We start from the raw sequence: 20,892 nt of genomic DNA, 5'->3' as shown, positions 1-20,892 counted from the left end.
CCCTCCTGTTGGAAAATAATATTTTACAACATACACACGGCTATTCAATAGGCCAGCATCTAGAAACTATTTAACGATGATGATTTATTGCTCGGATCGCGCGTGTTCAATCAATCTTTCCAGCATTTCAATCCCATTTCAGAATGAAAGTATACACATTTTTATAGCATAATAACCGAGAAAAGTAAACATCTTTAAATTATTGGAAACTGTTTATCCGATGACAAACGTACACTTTGAGAGAACTCTCTCAAAAATATACTTATCGATTAATTTATAATTCCAATAATTTTGCAAATCAAGTTATCACATCAAGTTTCTTCGAAATAAATATAAACATACGTGTAATTAATCACGGTGCTCGTTGATTTAATGAATCTGAAGGAACACGTTCAAATATAATCAAGATATACTTCTTTCAATTCCAATCCCCTCCCTTAATCAAACTCGCGGAAACAGGACAGGGCATGAAAAGAATGAAACGAACGATGAAGATTGATTGGGAACAGAAATTTATTTTTCAGCTTCGATTGCATCGAGATGCGGCAGTTCCGCGCTGAGAATCTAGAGAGACAGGTCGACGACACATCTGTACTTTTTTGCTTGAGGTAATCTTTAAAAAACCGTGTAATATTCCTCCGTGTATATCTCTCTTCGCAATCGTACCACGATCTATCCGTCCGTTTATATATCCACTATGCGGTGTGTACAACATGTTTGTGTGCGTGTGTTTGTATGAGTTAATCGTGATACATCTCAATTATACGTAGGCACGTATATATAGGTACATATACATACATACATACATACATTCATACATACGTACATACATACATACAGAGGGGAGGAGGATGGGTTGTTGCACAGAATAATATTATTTCTGTATCGTACGATGATATAATAAAGAGATGATAAATTTTCCTTCTCGAACGAAATTTATATTACACTTTGAACAGGCGGTTTCCGTTTCTCAGTCTGATGTAATGCCCCAAGCATTCGAATTTCGTATTTTTTCGCGGGGGGAGAAAAAGAAATTTGGAAATTATATATTACACACGTATTTCTGTCCTTTCTCTTTCTTTCCCTTTCTATCTATGTACAAATTTTTTTTCCTTAACAGAATCCCACAGATTGGCACGAGTAATATCGATATTCGAGATCGCGTGTAGATGCAGTACCACTTGATATCCTTTAATAATTTATTTTACTCAAAAATTAAATCGCGTATCATCGAAACAATTTTTATTAATTTTATTAAAAATGTATAGATTCTATCATTATTGGCTTAGTTTTTGAATACTTTTGAAATTATTTGAAATCAATCAATTATCTTATTTTTAATCAATCCGTTATCTTATTCTGTTTTCTAAAACTGTTTATGTTAAAATTTTTTCTTGCTCTCTCAAACTCACCGAATTCTTCTTCGAAATCGGATCTCGAACGTGGTTTCATCATCACGTGGCAATGTATCTACACTTGTTACACATCCGCATCGTTAACCTTTCAACGTCGATTCACTTGTTAACAATGGTTTTTCGAAATCCGTGATCATTTGGCAAAAGGTTAACGACCCACCCTCCCCTTCCCCCCCAAAAGAGAAGATCATCGAATCCAATCGTATCTTTCTCGAAATCACTGTGGATGCGGAGCGTGGAAATTCTTCTATCTCCGACTACACGTATGCGCGTATTCCTTACACATTTATATTTATACAATACATATATATAAAATCGTTCCCTAGACACGTGTTTCACGATACATGGATCATCAAGTACCGGACTCGAATCGAGAGAAACGGTATCGGGTTCGATAACTTGAGGGAACCCACCGATCTTGAATCGAAAGGCGAACGGAGCGAACGGGGGAATTCGTTGTTTAAAATGCGCGAAAAAAGAAGGAAGAAAAGAATGAAGAAAATAAACACGGACGACAAAGAAAAATTACCAAGCGTGTATTGCACCGTATTGTTCACTCGCAATGAATCGATAAACTACTATCGAGCAACTAGAAACTAGATCTTATTTACAAATAGATTAATTACATTAATCTGGACCCTTTCGCGATTTAATTATTGGACCCCTTTGGAAGGCTGAAAATGTGATCATTGAACGAGAATGCATACGGTTTTTGGAATAACGGTTTTTCGAATAAGTCGTGACCGATTTACCGCCCTCCAAAGAAGGTTCAAACTAAGACGGGTTCGTAGATTATCATAACAGACAGACATCAGCAAACGCGATATCCATCCTTGTAATAATAATTAACAATAAATTAAAAGACGGAGAAAGTAATAATTCAAAGAAAACAACTAATCTTTGTCTTTGATAAATTGTCATGCAAATAGGGCCCCGATCTTATAAATAAAAATCATTAGTCTCGAGATAAAATTATTACTTTTTCGAATCGCCAAATAATAATAAAGAAGGAATGGTAAAAAATAGTTTCGCAATTTGGCACGACTAGTTACCACCAACAATGGTCATGTAAGAACGTAAAACGTTCGTCGATCGGCTTATTATTAACCGATCCAAGATTAAAAAAAAGGAAAAAAAAAAAAAAAAAATTCCCCCCCTCCCGTCACCTGAGAGTCACTTTTAGAAGTAGCTCGCGCGAATTTCCAGAGCAGCTTTTCACGATTCGATCGTCGAGCATCGCCATCGACGGGGGAGGGGAGGCGAAAAACAGTCCTTCCGAGGAACAGAATCGAGAGAAATGCGAAACACTCGGGCCACGATATTACTATTATTATTATTATTATTATTATTATTATTATTATTCGTGCGCAGAGCAGAAGTCCATTAGACGGTCGGCCCGACGGTACTCGACGTAGCCGCCACGTAATAATTCCTCGCACCTTGCAAGTGATTCTGAAGATGCAAGCCGGCCAACTGTTGGCCCGTCGCGCCCTGAATACCCTGATTGGTCCAAAGTTGGGTGGCGGTCGGTGGCGAGACGCCGAGTTTGGAATCGGGGCTTGCCGACGGCGTGTTGGGCGACGGGAGGGCATTCGTCTCGGCCACCACGTCCACGTCCACGTCCTCCTCGTCCTGCTCGGCCTCTTGGAGATCGTGCATCTCGTCCTCGCTGCAGCTGAACCTCCTCGACTTGGCCGACCTCAGATCCGACTCGATCTGATGGTGTTGGTCGTCGGGCGCGAGCAGCGACGCAACGTCGAACTGCCTCTTCCTCGACGGTTGAAACGTCGACGAGGATTGCCTCGCGCCTTGATTCTGAAAAGCCGTTTGCTGCTGCTGTTGCTGTTGCTGTTGCTGTTGCTGCTGTTGATGGTGAGGAGGATGATGGTGATGATGGGGCGTCCAAATTCCCGTCATCGGTTGCGAGGCGACGGGGGGGCCGAGCGTGGCCGGCGGGGGCGGGGTGGCCGGCAAAGGCGGCGGGCTTGGACTGTCCGGCTCCTCGTCCACCGCCAAACCCATGTGCCTTCGTACCTTCCTCTGCGCTTTGCGCCTCCTGAAGTCGCCGCGGCGAAAATCCTCCAGATTGGCGGGATGGATCGCCCAGTAATGGCCCTTCCCGTTCGCGCTTCTCCCCGATTTCACGAAGCAGTCGTTCAACGACAGATTGTGCCTGATCGAGTTCCTCCACCCTGGGCCACGGGTACGAAAGTAAGGGTAATGCTCCAATATGTGTTGATAAATGTCGGACAGAACCAATTTCTTCTCGGGGGACGAGAGTATAGCCATCGCGATCAAACCGATGTAACTGTGCTGCGGTTTCGGCTCCTCGGGGATTCTTTGATGGTGCGGGTGGAGCAACGCCATGGACAGGGCCAGCCTGCTCGGGTATCCGGCCGCGGCCGCCGCCGCCGGGTACAAGGGCAGGGGGGCAGGGAACCCCGGTCCCATTCCCAGGTGAGCGGGGGCGGTGGAGGGCGGGTGGCCGACACCTGGGTGCTGGGGGTGCAGCTGCTGGGCGAGCCTCAATCTCTCGGCCATCGCGTAATGGTACAATTGAAGCCGGTAGTGCTCGAGGCCGGGCAAGAAACCGGTCATTGGGTTGCCAAGACCGACGGCCAACGGTTCCTTGGCCGGTGGCGGGCTTTCGTTGCTGCACATGATTAATAACGAGTAATATCCCTAGATTCACTTTTCGTTCCGATTCTCTATCTCCTTCTTCACGTTCCACATCAAACTTTTCCACGGATCCTGTCCAGCGTCACGCTGCGGATCGAATTAAATTCGGGCGAGGAGGGGGAGGGAGGGAGAAGGAGAAGGAGGAGGAGGAGGAGGAGGAGGAGGAGGACGCGATGTCACTGTCGCAAAGACGAGGGTTAGAGGCGATTATTACTCGGTGACGATTACGCGGGCACGAACGATGATCCCGATCGACGAGCGGCGGCGAAGAATCGGAGAGATCGGGTGGATCGATGGATCACGCACTCTCACGCGCTCGGGGGGGCCCCGATGTTTTCGAAACGGTTCTCAGCCTGTTTGCCACGATGCGCTCCGTGCGACCGACTGGTCATGATTTACGATTCGGCCGATGCGCCAGGAGAGCACCGATGGCTTTCTCCCCCACTAGCTCCTAGGGGGAGAAACGTGTGGCAAGCTCCGCCCGTCCACGGCAGAGAACGGTGCACGAGGTTCGGGCAAACGCGCTCCCTCGAACCGGTGTGCCGATCCTCCGACCAATAAGCAACGGGAGGACGGCTCGAAGATGGAACCCTCTGCGACCGAACCGCCACACCTACCACCATGGATATTGATCCTGAATTCCGTAATCTAGGCGCGCGGGGGTGGTGGGAGCCGGCCCGAGACTCGCCGCCGACACGCTCTTGGCTCGACGCCGTTTCCTCTCTTATCTTACACGAAGCTCGATATCATAGCGGGCCGATTCGTGCGGAGAGCAGCGACGCGACGCGTTTCAATCCCCCTCTCCCTCCTCCTCCTCCTCCCCTGCCCTTCCAATCTTGCAGCGTTGTAGAGAGCGTAGAGCGCTAGTTTGCTCGGGTTCGGTTAATAGCAGCCTCGTTTTCGAGTGTCCGGGAATCCGTTGACTATGAGCCTGGTTATGAGCCTCTCCTGCTCACTCGTCTTCTTCTTCTCCGAATAGAAGAACAGATCTTTCTGCTCCGCTTTTTCTTTTTCTTTTCTTTTTTCACTTTGGGACGAAGAAACGTTTTGGATAACGCACCTTGAATGTACATCATCTCGAAAAACGCGTATACGACGAATATTATCGAAAGAGAAGAACGAGAACAACATCTATTCTAATTCCAATAACACTTATCGATAGATCGGATGCTTGCTCTCCAAAATTCGATTCACCAAACGAGAAAAAGGAACGATTCCTTTAATTTGACCATTGGCCAACAAAGAAGAATCCGTTGCTGGAAAACCTGGAGCAACGATGAAAGGAACCTCGAGAACTTTCGAGCCTCGGCGCATTTAGTCGGCGGGGTAATTCGAAAGGGGAGGGCCTCCCGTTCGTTCACACGGAATCCTTTTCTCCTCCGTGCCGTAATAACAAAAGGCGAAGCGGGGTAAAATAGAGAAAGAAAGAGCGAGCGAGCAAGAGAAAGAGAGAGCGGAGTACGCGGCATTTATATGGAGGCGCCGCCCTGCAACTATTTGTAAGCATCCGCCATGCTGGTTTCATATCTGCCGTTTCGGCTTGCACAAAAACACTATTTTTCACGACCGGCCCAGCTGCCAATATGGCGCGTTTACGTCGCATACACGTCCATGCATCGACTCCGATTGCAATTGTTGCGTTTCATTGCAAATAACAGCTTCGCGCCCCTCCGCGCCCCAACCATCCCCCCCCCCCCACCACCACGCGATCCCATCACCCCTTCGACTGTGTTCCCGCGCTCTTCCGTTTCTCTGTATCCCGTGCACGGGAAATACGGCCCCCGTGTCAATTGGACCGTGTGCTGCGTGCTGCGATGTAATTGGTATACACGCTACGTATATATATATATATATATATATATATATATCCAATGGACTCGAACGTTTTCCAACCAACTTCCGTTTTTGTCCCAGTTTTCCTTCGATCTCTCGTTGTTCGCTCGTCTTTAAGGGAAAATTTCGTGAATACACTTCGCATGGGATTCGCGTAGGCTTCGAAAGATTGTAAAGCGAAGGTGAGATGGTTTCGATCGAATTTGGCTCTTTTTCAATCCGTGCGATTCTATCGTAAATCGTAACGTTGCGTATATGAAATTTCCGTGTGAAATTAGACGTGAAGATGTTAAAAGAAAAAGTAGTGGCGGACAAAACGAGACGGTAGTGGAGAAAAAGGTAAATTAAAAGGAAGAATACGAATGTACGGTGGCGAGAAGAAAGAAATCGGAGAAGCTGTCAATCGAGGGCCATGCATCTGCCACTTACTCGGCTCGATCGTTACACCACCTTTTTTTCCCCACAATGACGCTCCATTTCGTCACAATTATCGCCATTATTCGTGAAGAGCATTTTACCGACGCCACGACACAATGGGCCGATATCTATATACACTCAGGTTCGGCCTACAACCGCGCTGAAACATGTGCATACACCTACACGCGCGCGCACACACATACACACGTAGTTCGACGAGCAAATTTTTCGAGTATTGCGCGGATCCCGAGCGCAAATCCTCTTCCTTCGCCTCGATTTTATTGTGTGTTTTGACACCGAGGTTTCGTGTGGCCAACACCTTCGAACGAGAACCGATCTTATCCGAGCGAGTTTTTCCTCCTCCCTGCGAAAATATTGGACACTCGAACTCGCTCTCGTTTCTTATTACCCGCCGGTTTGCAATCGTATCTGATCGGACCGAATATAGAGTTACTGGAACACGTCACATCATGGGATTGAATAAATAGCATTTTCTCCTCTGTAGAATTTTTAGAAGCTGTGAAAGATTGGAACGGTTTTGTAAAAATCCTCAACCTGTGGATCAAAGGATTCAAAGGAAGGCGATGTCCGTGTATTCAAATTATTTTTTTAGGGAAACGTCGTAAGTTTCGTATCTTCTGTTTGAGGGAAATTTGAAAAATTCCGGGAAGGCGCGATTTCGAATTTTATTCAGTTTAGGTTCGATGCCGATCCATTTACACAACTTCGTGAAACTGCGCGCAACGTTAATCTCGGCTTTGCCGATACTTCTCCGCTATAATCCAGAGGCAATACTCGGATACTCGGCAACCACGGATACGAGACGAGGTTAATAAATGTGTGTCGTGGTGGGTCCGCCAACTCCGTTGTAACGGACGGCGGAGTTTCGTGGACCGGGATTGCACGAGGTATCCGCTAGTTTTGATGCTTCCAAATACACTCCTAATCGGTTTTCAAACTCCCCTTAAACGCTCGCACGAGAACGTAGGTCTATCCGATAAACCAAACTTGAAGATTTCTCGCGTCGGGGACGGACGTTTTCGACCTGGAATTCCATCAACAATACCAATTAAATTCTACTCGGATTCAAGTTTTTAAATATCAATATGAATTAGACGAATTTTCGATTCGAAGGTCTGTTAAAAATTCTAGGAAAACTTTGAATCGCTGCAACTTCGTTTCGTTTATCTCTGTACAATTTCCTAAAATATTAAAAAGGAATAATTTTTCGCTATTTCCTTATTCGTATAAACAACAGACGCAGGAAAGTGAATAATTTCGATTAAAAGAATCAAAGTTTCTTTTACTTGAGCCCAGATAAAGAGCATACACATCCTATCTCCAACCTCCCTACCCTTCCATTCAAGCTCCAACATCGCCCTTTCACGATCTCAAAGATCGTAGATATATTATTTCCCATACAACCACCGCGCCTAATTAATTTTCACCCCGATTCCCTCCGCCTCTCGATCCAGGAGACCCCTCCCCTCTCCCTATCCGAGAAGCAGATATCTGCACGCGTATTCAGACGCACACGGATCAAGGAAGGAGGAAGGAAGGCTGCTGCGGCGCATCCATTAAATTCGCCCCGAATACATACACATACACGCATACACACACTGTGGTGAGAAGAGAAAGAGCATTTAACAACGAGCGCGCTTTATGCATATTCTAACGAGCTTGCAATCAACTGGTACTAAACATTAGCAGGGCTTCTGCCTTCCTGACCTCCTTTGTCGAGAGAGAAACGGACGGACGGACGGACGGACGGATGGTGAAGAAAGTGGAAGAAAGGGAGAAAGGGAGAGGCGGAGCGGAGGGAGTGGGGGAAGGAGGAGAGAAACCGGTACAAGGCGAGGAGAAACACGATAGAGAGAACCCCGTGGAGAGGAGAGAAGAAGGTCCATTAGCTTTGACGCTGCCTCTCAAAGGGATGCTACCGTTTTAGCGACGTGTACCATCCTGTTTCCTAAGCATCCCTTTTACACTGAGCGACGTTATTGCGCTTGAGATAGGAAAATATCGTTTCTGGGTACATCGAGACGAGATACCCCTCCCCTACTTCTACTACTAGCTCCAACTGCTTAAATATTCATAATTTATAAACTCTATCGTCCCGGTCCCGTCGGGGGCTTCCCTGTTTCCCCGCCGTGAGATTTCATCAGATTCTTGGATCTTCTTTCGGTAATGGAGTATAAAACGGTTGTGCACAGACACTGTGATACAGAGAAATTTGTTACCCAGAAATTTTTCACCATCCAAGTATTCTCGTGGAGAGAAATCCTTTCCTTCGCGTAATCCAAAACGTTCGATCACGTTCGTGGATCTTCGAGTTTTCAGAATTTTCGGAAGGAAACTCCCTCCGTTATAATCGATTGATAATCCGTTCTCGAGAAAAGTGGCGTCGAACCACTCTCGAGGGGTTCAACCGAGAAGTGCCCTCGAGAAGGCGATGACGCGCGTAACGACGAAATAACGAATGCGCGCCACTTGAAAGCGGAAGCTTGGAAAAGAGAGAGGGGGGATCCCTTCGCGGGATGCCATTCGTGTTTACACCAGCGGCCTTTCGAGATTTAACGAGGCATGATAGACTCTTCGGGGGTAAACGAAGAGAGAATCGTTCGTGGTCGAACTGATCGAGTATCCATCGTGAACGCAATGGAATAGCAGAAAGAAATTGAAAAATAGCATTTGTAACAATTATTATCCACACAATGGAGCAGTTATTCGGTTACTAGGAAATTAAATGAAAAATAGAAAAGTTGTTTGATTTTTCTAATTTAAAAGTAAATTCATCTTACTCTCACTCGTCACTTTATAATTTTTCCTTCTTACAATTAGGTATTATTCAGAACCGAGGGAGAAAGAGCCGATCCCACAATAGCCCCCCGCAATAATACGATAATGCGGCCGACCTTTAAAAAGAGAATTGCCGCGTGGACGCGTCCTCGAGCGGAAGTCCTCGAGAGAGGATCTCCTCGAGTGCCACCTTCTCGATTCCGCGATCCCGGTTGAAACGTGACCGTTTGGCCGTGTAACAGGATTAGAGGAAGGGGGATAGATTAAATTTCGAGATATTTCGAGCCCGTCGCTCGTGTCCGTCCACTATCCCTCCCTCCCTCTCTCTCTCTCTCTCTCTCCCTGCACTTGAGAACGGTAACGTTCCGCCCGGCAGGGGAGGACAGTAGGATTTTCGCCAATATTTTGGGTGTTTAGCCTTTTGTCGCGGGACACTGGCCATTGTCGCGTGAAACGATGGGCGTGGAGTCGCAGCGTTGAAAAGGGAACCGGTCACCTTCTTCTCTTCCAGCACCCTCCTTTCTCCTTTCTCGGCCCCACAAAGGGAGAGGGGCCACCGATTTACTTAATTTTCCGCTGCACGCGTTCCGATGACTCTCGAATTTGCCGCACTTTTGCGGTTCCCTCCTCCGAAGCTTTCGAGCTCGAACAGAAAAAAAGCGCCTTCTTATTTTATTTTGATTTATATTTATATTTCCAGTTTAGACTTAGAGTAATTGTTGCTTCCATTTACGTGGACAATTTTAGGGACAAATAGTGTTTCAAAAAAAAAGTGGAAAAAGAAATATCATAGATTCTATGTAAATGGTTGCAGCTAACTATATCTTTAATATAATTCGAAATGATTATCTCGAAGAGATAATGAAAAAAACTTGAGTAATAATCGGTCGCTCGACGATTCTAAGTGCGGTGGTACACCGTCAATGCGTGTAATTATCCCGAAATTATTCCAGGAAAGAAAGGGGAGGGCAAGATTCTCCAGTTTCCAATTTGTGGAGCACGGTAATTTGCTTTCATTTCCCAGCATGACACGTCTTCTCGTAAGGTTGTTGCTCCTCCGGGCGAGGAGGATTGTGTTCGAAAGAATCGTGACACCGGTAAATACGAAATGGGTTATTATTAAGCCGTGGCCAAGCAAGGCTCGGGGAATGGGCAAACGTTGAGCGAGGTTGAAACGATTTGAAACATAGACGCGGTTGTGGAGACGGCGGCTGTCGCAACAACTCGAGTGTTTTCCTAGGTTCTCTAAATACGGAGCTTGGTGGAGCTTCAGTTGGTGAGCGGTGTCAATGGAGAGGTAACCAAAGTCCGTGGAGAATAACACGGTTTCTGTTGAACGTGCTCATTCGATCCGTCCTTCCTCCCCTAAATTGATATTAATCGCCTTTTATCGCGTCTAACGATTCCTCCTTCCATGTTCCATAAACATATGTTGGCTGTCATGGTTTTTAAATTCTAACGCGATATATCTTCTTTGTGGAAATATATATATTATCATTAATCGATGAAAGGAATATTTTTATATTAAATTGGTTCAAGAAAGTATAATACATCTTCTTTGTGAAAATATACTTTTGTTATTAATCGATAAAATATTTGAATATTTGTATATTAAATTGGTTCAAAATTTTTGGCCAATAAATAAGAAAGTACAATATATCTTTTTGAAAATATATTTTTGCCATTAATCGATAAAAGGAATATTTGTATATTCCTTTATATATTCCTGTATATTTGTATAAATTTTTGGCTAATAAATAAGAAAGCATGCTGTATCTTTTTTGTGAAAATATATTTCTGTCATTAATCTATCCTAAAAGAAATATTTGTATATTAAATTGGTTCAAAATTTTTGATTAATGAATAAGAAAATATATAATATATCTTCTTTATAGAAATATATTTCTGTCATTAATCGATAAAAGAAATATTTGTATATTAAATTGGTTCAAAATTTTTGATTAATGAATAAGAAAATATATAATATATCTTCTTTATAGAAATATATTTCTGTCATTAATCGATAAAAGGAATATTTGTATATTAAATTGGTTTAAAATTTTTTATTAATGAATAAGAAAATATATAATATATCTTCTTTATAGAAATATATTTCTGTCATTAATCGATAAAAGGAATATTTGTATATTAAATTGGTTCATCGATACAGGATTGTTGTAAGAAAGGTTTTTTTTATTAACACATTGCATTCTTCATGCGATATCTTATAAAAAATGTTAACTATTGCTAAATAAAACAAACAATGGTTGCTATAAACAAAATATTATGAATGTATCTTTACATTAAATCAATAAGAAACCGTTATCAATATTTTAAAAATTTTTTGAAGATCTTTTATTTAGCAATGAGAAAGAGGCAGTCAAAAATCAGAAGATCAATCTGTTGAATATAACACAGAAACTTATATGTTGTTATACCAAAAGTATGAAAATAATATTTTATCGATAAAAGTTGATTTCCTTTCACGACATATTTTTAAATTTTGGTTGTATCTTCGAATAAATTTATTCGATTTTCAACAAAATATTACACTTTTCGATCTTATCACCTGTCATCAATGTGTTAAATAATTTACACTTTTACGAAAACGATCGAAGATCTTGCTCACTCTCAATCTTGATACAAAATTCACCCCCATTTTATTTTAAATTTACAATAGACACCTTTTCCTCGATTATTAAATACTCGATCTCTGTTTAAAAAAAAAAATTCATGCATTCGTTTATGAATAGATAGTCCCATATTCATTTTGATCGGCCATTAGAGCGGTTGATCAACGATCAGCGATCAGCTGAAGGGAAAGGGAGGGGGAGGGAAAAAAATCGAGGCTCCTTCCATCCGTGATCGATAATCAGGAATACGAGATCAAAGCCTGCCGTCCACCGTCATGGTTAACGTCCAAATGTCGCCGACGTGAGCGAAGTTTCGAATGAATATTTCAGGGTAACCGCCGTCGATGGGATCCGCCGTTGATGGTGGCAACCCTCCCCGCATGTTGTTCCCGCAAAGAGCATTTGTGTAATCTATCAGCGGTACGTCCGGTACTTTCGGGGATGAAACCCTTTTGCCGCTCGCGCGAGGTGCTTAAGCGGTTGGTTAAGTTGGAAATGGGGTGGCTCCGTTGTCCCGCGCACGCTGTATAAATCACGCTTCCACCTTATCGAACCTCCATTGCCTTAATTATTATCTCCTATTCGATTCTCCATCCTACGCTAATTCCTTAATTCGCCGATTGAAAAATCTTATTTATTACTTTTTACCATCAATTTATTCTCGTATTTGTTATATATATATTATGGAATGTTGAAAAGTAATTCCTTCCCCTGTGCACATACTTTAAAGATATATATTATATATATCTATATATATCTATTTAAATGCTTCCACATTCAATTCTCCATCCTAAACTAATTCGTTGATTAGCCAATTGAAAAATTTTATTTATTACTTTTTACCATCAATTTATTCTCGTATTTATTATATATATATTATGGAATGTTGAAAAGCAATCCCTTCCCTTATGCACATGCCTTAAAGATATATATTATATATATCCATTTAAATGCTTCCATTATATCCAATGCCTTAATTATTATCTCCTATTCGATTCTCCATCCTACGCTTAATTCGTTAATTCGCCAACAGATTGAAAAATCTGTTATTTATTATTTTTTTATCAATTTATTCTCGTATCTCGTATACATATTTGTTATATATTATGGAATATTGAAAGGCAATTCCTATGCACATGCCTTAAAGATATATATCCATTTAAACGCTTATCCATTGCCTTAATTATTATTTCCTATTCGATTCTCCATCTTACGCTAATTCGTTAATTCACCGATTGAAAAATCTGTTATTTATTTATTATTTTTTTATCAATTTATTTTCATATCTCGTATTTATTATATATATATAATGGAATGTTGAAAGGCAATCCCTTCCCCTGTGCATATGCCTTAAAGATATATCCATTTAAATCGCTTTCATCCGCTTTCATCTTATCCATTGCCTTAATTATTATTTCCTATTCGATTCTTCATCCTAATTCGTTAATTGAAAAATCTTATTTATTATTTTTTCCCGTCTCGTATATGTATTTGTTATATATATATAATGGAATGTTGAAAGAAAATTCCTTCCCCTGTGCCTTAAAGATATATATTCATTTAAACGCTTCCACCTTATCCATTGCCTTAATTATTATTTCCTATTCGACTCTCCATCTTAATTCATTAATTAAAAAATCTTATTTATTATTTTTTACCATCAATTTAATCTCGTATACGTATTTGATATATATATATATATATATTTATAATGGAATGTTGAAAGGCAATTCCTTCCTGTGCACACACCTTAAAGATATATATCCATTTAAGCAATGCATTAATGTAAAATATTTAATCGGAGGTTTTTTCAAGTCTGCGAGGAAAAATAAACCGTGGAGTAAACTTGTGTAACGTGATTACAAGTTAATTTAAAGTTGGAAGAAAGTAACGTAATAATATAACTGGCGAAGGGGGAAGGGAAGATTAACGATTGCGAAATGTACGCGTACAATACAAGGAGTTGGACAAAGGAAAGCGACATATGACAATAAGGAATAATAATTTGCGGTGGAGATGCCGATATCGAGATCGAAGGACATCGATATTATCGAGCAGCTGTCGCGTGGCGCGCGGCGGTGGTCGCCTCCGTGGCCGAACTTGACAACAAAAGGGGATCCCCCCCTCCCCTCCCCTCTGTTTTGTTAATCGTTCTCCATAATGGAAAGTGAAAGGGGTCCTTGTGCGACGTGCAACGTTAAATATGTACATGTAAACGGACGTATCGCAGGGTTGAGCCAAACCACGCATAATATTCTTTGTAATAGAATACGAGATTGAAATATTACGTGGATAGATGTATATACATATATATATAGAGAGAGAGATTAAAATTTGTGGTAGATTTAGCTGATTGAACTGAGAGGATAGTGAGTGATTTTTTAATAAATTGGAATTATTTATCCAGAATTGGTGAAGTTAGAAGAAGAATTGCGAGGAATCAATTAGATATAAAAATAATTTTAAATACTTGTCTCCTTTTTGTATCGAATATGTATGAAGGCGTTTAACGCTTTAGAATAAAAAATATATGTATGAAGAGATGAGAGGAGAGAGCAGGTGTAAAAATGAAATTTAGCAAGTTTAGAAATTGGTGGGAACACAATTGTCATATGAAGGTTGTAAGATGCTTATGCGCTTCAGGTTGGTGTTTCGTACAAAAGTGCAGGGCAGGCAGACTTTACGTAGAAGCGGATTGGATTAGGATTTGCCGGAAAGGGTGGCAGAGGTGGTCGAACCCAATTTGCATGCCATAAACCACGTCGGCTCGTGAGATTCAATTTGAAAAAGAGTAGCGGAAAGCCTGGTGTGCACACACGTACAACGCCTCTCTCTCTCTCTCTCTCTTCCAGACATTTTTCATTTCGTAAAATTGTGTATAAGAAAAATTTTCCATTTTTTTATATCGAGAAATTTCAAATCTCTCTTCTTCCCTTCTTCTTCTTCTTCTTTTTAAATAACTCTTCCAAAAATTTAATTCTAAAAACAAATCTTTCTTATAATTCTTTTAAATTCGTATATTCGATTACGAAGATCTCATCCCTAAAAATAAATAAGTATTGCAAAATGAGTAAAACACCGAGCGAGGTAAGATAGAATTATTCGCAAAAGGGGAATCGATAAGGTGGAGAGAATACGATAGTGCAGATGTACGAACATGTGTTTCGACGTGGCGTTAAATACGCGGTAACAACTCGGTTTTATATTCGACCTGTCACCGGATCCCGGCTCGGCGACACGAAACTGCACACTTTATTTCTCGTGTTACACCCACGTACCCATTGGGTAATCATCGTATAATAGCCGAATAATCACTCGCGCTCGAGGAGGGGGCCGGGCACGGTGGCTCACGCCACCCGGATAAATAAGAAGCGAGGCCGGAGGCTAGGGGACCAATATGGCCACCTTAAACGCGGAACATCTAACCCCACCGAGATGTTTATTATTCACTTAGGATGCTCACGTACTATTTATTCCCCGCTGCGCCTCGTCCCGAAACTCGTCCGCTTACCCCAACGTCGAACAAGTGTTGCGCGAAAATATATATCCAACATGTTTTCCAGACGGGTTGGAATGACTTTTCTTTGGTCCTTTTATTTGGATTTGCGAATTATTTTCTCTTTTAAACAAATTTGTAAAAGAAGTAAAAGAAATTTTGATCCTGAAAAGGGGTTAATTTTATGATATTGATGCGTGTATTTAAATGTTCATATTTGAAAGAGGCGTTTTCGTAAAAGGTGAACGTATGCACGAATCGTAACATATTTCGATAGGAAATGTAATTATTCATCAATAGATTCAAAGTATTGACAATTTCACGGTAATTGAAGAGTAAAATATTTTTGCATCGATATACAAGTTTTTACAAGTACGACAATTACAAGAGGACTACTTATAGAGGACCATAATTATATTGTATCAAATCATGAGCGATAAATTTGTGTAGAAATACAACCGACAATAGTTTTGACTGGATTATGTTTGCACGATACGTGGAGAAGGAGGACTCGTGATACGAAAATATGGAATACAATCGCGAACCGTGCCCCTGGAGGATAATGGACGATTGCGGTGGTGCCTTCACCATGGGCGCCATTTGCGGCACACTTTTCCAAGTAAATTCCTCTCGTCGAATCTTCTTCTCCGCTCCAATTTTTTTTATTTATGCAAAAAGATCGAACGGAACAGTTATCATTATATAATTTTCTCAATGAAATGAAAACTTCTCTCCCTTACATTATCAAAAATAAATATTCGATTAATTAAATGTAAATATTCAAAATTATCAATTCTGAAAATCGAAATCTTCTTCATCGTATAGAGTATCATAGGATTTCGGAACGCGCCATCCGGCTTCCAACGAAGATTCTACGGCGGTATAATGACGGTGAAAAACCGGGTGCCGCAAATATCCGGCAATTTCGCAATTTGGGGCTGCTTGTTCTCGGCGATCGAGTGCACCCTGATACATTTCCGCTCGAAAGAGGACCCATGGAACTCGATACTGAGTGGCGCTCTCACCGGTGGCGTGCTGGCAGCCAGAACTGGAATCCCGTCTATGATAGGCAGCGCCACCGTCGGCGGAATCTTCTTGGCGCTCGTCGAAGGATTCGGGATAATGGCGACCAGGCTGCACGCGGACGCGTTCGCTCACCATATGCAGATGTACGAGATGGAGAACCTTCCGGAATTTCACGGACTTCCGCCCAGGGCGAGATTAGGTTTCACCGGCGCCCCCGTAAGTACGGAGAGTGTGACTGTGACGAGGCAGGTTAATGGGAACGGTATGGAGGTTGATAGGATTAGCAAGGGTAGATGACTCGATTTTTTTTAACTCTCTTCTCTCTCTCTCTCTCTTTCTCTCTCTCTCTTTCTATCTCCTTTCTCGAGCGGTATATCTCTTCACCGTTATCTATGGTACCGCGAGGATACACGTAATAACAATGTCGGCATTTATAGTCGCATTTTGATACGTACGAAAATTGTATTTGTCTACTTTTTCAAATGTAATGAATAATCTTTGTAAATTTTTATCACACGTCGGTGTGAATCGTGCGAGTAAGAGGAAGAGTAATCGACACGAAGTTTTGATACGAAGAAATTGTATTTTTGTGAAAATTGTATCTTTGTAACGTAAATTTTTTATCGTCGGTGATGGGAAACGAAGAGGGGAAGGGAATTGATTCGATTTAAGTTTTGATACGAAGAAATTTTATTACAATACTTATCGATATATATATATATATAAAATGAGGGAGTTGAGTTTTCGTAGGGGTAATTTAATTTTAGAAAGAAACGAAAAAAAGAAAAGAATGCATGTATAATACTCAAACTCCTTTTTTGTATTTGTGGATATTGAAATCTTGCTCGAGTTTTAAAAGGTTTTTTTTTTTAAAGATACACTTATATCATATTCGTTCGATATTATCCTCCATTTTTGTACGAAGTGTAAACTAGATTTTTTATAGTGTATAAAAAGAAAAAAAAAAAGAAACCATTGAGAGAATTGCGCACTTTTCGTAACGTAGATTATAGTAGAAGCTATTATTATTACAACTTTTAAATAAATAACTATGAAAACAAACAAAAAAAAAATCGAGACAAAATTTATTATATTATAAAGTAATCGAATCTATAAAATTTACCGATCTAAATATTATCATTAAAACTACACGAGTAAGTTGAAATTGTAATTACTCTCTCGAGAAAACCGCAACTCAAGCCCCTTTTCATACTCCAATCATTTATCTCTCTCTCTCTCTCTCTTCATCGATGGACACAGAGATCCGGACAGAGATAAGCCGGAAGAGGATCGTTCGTTGCAAGGTGGTAATGACTGTTTTGACAGCGGCTCGCGCTCGGACCGTGCAGGACGGTCCGGAACAGTGCCTCTTCCAGCCTCCATTGTCGTCGACACCAGATTGGAATCAATATTTACACTCGAGCCCGTGTAAGCCGTGGATTAACGTAGGCTCAGCCGATCCTTCCAACCCTTTCTCGATTGAGTCAGCACACACATATACAGTACGTGTATACAGTATTCACCGAGAGAAAGATTTCGCCTGAATAGGGAGAGGGGGGGGGCATCTCCCTCTCTTTTTCCCTTTACACGGTAGCCAGCCTTTTTTTCGAACCCACTCGAAACACCCGTGTTTCGTTCCGCGAGAGTCGAGGAGGCCATTGGCTGTGTGCTTCTAAACGATTTTTCACGCGTCTCGAGAGGGGTCCTTGATCCCTCAACGAGGGATATATATATTTCTCTCTCTCTCTCGTGGCAGGGTATTTAAACGTGAATGAAGCGTTGAATGACGACAATATGAGAATTCGAGTTCGTTATTGTTGTTACGTGCTCGACCGAACGGGACGCACGCGCGTGAAAGCTAGCCTCAATTGAACCGTGGATAATTCGCAATTGGATTAGATCGTGGCCTATCTGGGAATCCCATGGTCGTGTTCTTGTTAATCGAATGCGAATAAGGTAGTGAGAAGAAGGGAGTGTTTTTTTTACAGTGAGAAGATGAGAAAAGGATTTTCTATGTTGTGGAAATATCGTATATCGATCGATGAAACGAATCTTCGATTTGTTTTGTGTACAAATTCGTGCGAGTGATCAAACATAGGTAGGTCACCTTTGATGGATAAGTATTCAGCTTGGAGATACAGCAGACAGTTACTAATTTACGGTTAATATCCTTTTTTATCCTTTGAGTTATCGTCGGAATCTTTGTACAATTATCGACTGAATAAATGAGCATAGAATGAACAGAATATTTCGATATTTTTTTTTTTTATATGTTTAGAAAGTTTTTGAATTTCGTTGCGATTTTTTTATTCATTACTTGTAAAATTTTCTCATAACAATCGGCAAAGTTGCAATTGTCATGTGTAAAATTTGCGTCACGTTTTTTCTTTATCTTCCGTGGATATTTTTATGCATTGTATTGGATTGTATTCATAGATCTCCAATTCCAGATCTATGAATTTATAAATTAGTTGAAATATTCATGGATTAAAAATTACCTCTCTCGAGCGCGTAAATTTTGCGAAACGGTTATAGACAAGGAGAGTGATATGATAAAAGAAGGACAGAGATAGAATAAAAATTAGGGAATCAGCGCCATCTTCAGAGTGCCGCAAATGAAACTAGCATGAACATAGGAATTGACTATTAGCGCCATCTCTCGAAAACATTTTTAAACGTAAACGCAAATTGGACTTTGGAAGTCAACGCCATCTCTCAGATATTTCTGAAAAATATCTTTTATCCAATTCTCGAGAGATGGCACTATCGTTCAATTCTTACTCTACGTTATCTTACTTTCGAAAAAGTACCTCTGTCGCTCACGAGATGGTACCGACAGTCGATTCTCATTCTATCTCCATCTTTTTCTATCTATTCGCTATCCTTTCTTTCTATGTTTCATTTGCGGCACTCTAGAGATGGCGCTGATTTCCATATTTTTATCCTATCCCTGTCCTTCTCTAACGATTCACTCTCTCTGTCTACATTTGTATTTCAACGGTATTCCGTAGATGGCGCTGATTCCCAAATTTGTACCCTATCTCTATCCTTCTTTCGCTATTTACTCTCCTTGCCTATATTTGTCTTGGCGCGTAACCACAAACAAAATACAATACAATTTGCAAAACATGGTTATGCAATTTGATACAATTAGTTTTAAAAATAAATCTATCTTAATAATAACTATCTTTTCTCTCAGAATTATGAAATATGAATCCAATATTGATGCCAATATATATATGGAAAGTAAATGGAACAATCATCGTAGACCTAATATTCCTAATATTCCCCCGACACATTTATATACCAGATTTGGCCGAAAATATCCAAATATACGCGCATAATAAAGCTATTATCGAGACATTTACGTCTCGTCCCGACACGTTTCGAGACATGTCGGGTCGAAAATGAATCGAACAAAAGGCTGGCCCGATCTCTTTATAGCTATGCCCGGACACGTGCCCCGCATAATTCACCGCCGATGCTTATGTTCCATTGTAGCCTCTAACCTATTATACATCGACCTTTACGAGGCGAGCCACGAACAAAACCTTGAAATGGTGAACATACCTACCCCCGTCTCCAAAATTATTCCCTCCCCAAATTTTCTCCTCTCCGACGTTTTTAACTGAGATTCTTTTTCTCGTTTCCAATAAAACGATCCCAATTCCAATCCGTTAGCAATTACATTTAACCGCGTGTATAATTGCGTAATTAGAGGATATCCTCGAAGAGAGGAGAGGTGCGTAATAGGAGGAGGAGAGGCGGGAAGCGACCCTAACCAGTTAAGTGTTAACTGTGCCAACAAACCCTGTTCCTTTCGCAACCCCTTGCTTCGTGGCAAAACACACCCTTCCCACCCTGCGAACAATCGAAGCCTCGAGAGAGGAGGCCAGCACTCGAACGATCGTAAACAAACTTTTGATCCTCCCTTTAAACGTTTTCCTCTCTCTCTCTCTCTTTCTTTCTTTCTTTTCTCTTTCACTCAGAAAAATATCCACCTTCTGGACTTTGGGATAAAATTCTAAAAAGAGGGCAGAAAAAAGAAAGGAGGAAGAAGAGGAAGGAGTATCATCCGTTTCAAACCCTGATCGCCCCAATTTTTTTGCCCGTATTGGGGCAAAAATTCGCGAATAATCGAAACGGAAGAATGCTGACCACGGCGATAACCTTATATATATATATGTCGTGATATTGCCACGGGATTGTTTCAGATTGCTGGTATTCGAGCAAACACGTTCGATTGGGAGGAAGGGGCAGGCGGGTACGCTTTCGTGCGGGGAGGGTAGTCTCGTCGGGAAGGGGGTTGTAATCTGTATTATCCGCCGACTATTAGTGTGGAGAGGATCGAGGATGCGCGGATTACACTTATTACGGTAGATACGCCGAGTAACATTATGCGTAACGCTTTGGGCGTAACGAATCTCGAACCGAGATTCGCTTCCTCTCCCTGTTTCTCCCCTTTAAATAAAATCTCGCCTCCAAGACGTCTCCTATCCTTCTCCATACTGTAAATGTTTTCATCCTATTTTCTTTTTCTTCAATTTTTCCTTCACTAATTTCTCATTTCGATATTGAAATATTTAATTTTCTT

The 20,892-nt window shown here is 41.4% G+C and overlaps 2 protein-coding genes across 2 annotated transcripts; one reads left to right on the top strand and one right to left on the bottom strand.

Moving 5' to 3' along the window:
- Window positions 1–494: 494 nt before the first annotated feature.
- On the bottom strand, window positions 495–4,596 carry LOC100576147 (fork head domain-containing protein FD4). Its single transcript, XM_006559882.3, has one exon. The coding sequence runs from the start codon at window positions 4,074–4,076 to the stop codon at window positions 2,799–2,801; it is 1,278 nt and encodes a 425-aa protein (XP_006559945.2). The 5' UTR covers window positions 4,077–4,596; the 3' UTR covers window positions 495–2,798.
- An 11,202-nt stretch (window positions 4,597–15,798) lies between these two features.
- LOC113219103 (probable mitochondrial import inner membrane translocase subunit Tim17 1) lies at window positions 15,799–17,067 on the top strand. Its single transcript, XM_026443787.1, has 2 exons — window positions 15,799–15,891; window positions 16,098–17,067. The coding sequence occupies exons 1-2, from the start codon at window positions 15,799–15,801 to the stop codon at window positions 16,593–16,595; spliced, it is 591 nt and encodes a 196-aa protein (XP_026299572.1). The 3' UTR covers window positions 16,596–17,067.
- The last annotated feature ends 3,825 nt before the right edge of the window (window positions 17,068–20,892 follow it).

Source organism: Apis mellifera, linkage group LG1 (genome assembly GCF_003254395.2).
Source record: "Apis mellifera strain DH4 linkage group LG1, Amel_HAv3.1, whole genome shotgun sequence".
Lineage (NCBI taxonomy): Eukaryota > Metazoa > Arthropoda > Insecta > Hymenoptera > Apidae > Apis > Apis mellifera.
Note: the sequence above shows the minus strand (reverse complement) of the source record. Positions and strands in the feature narration are given on the sequence as shown.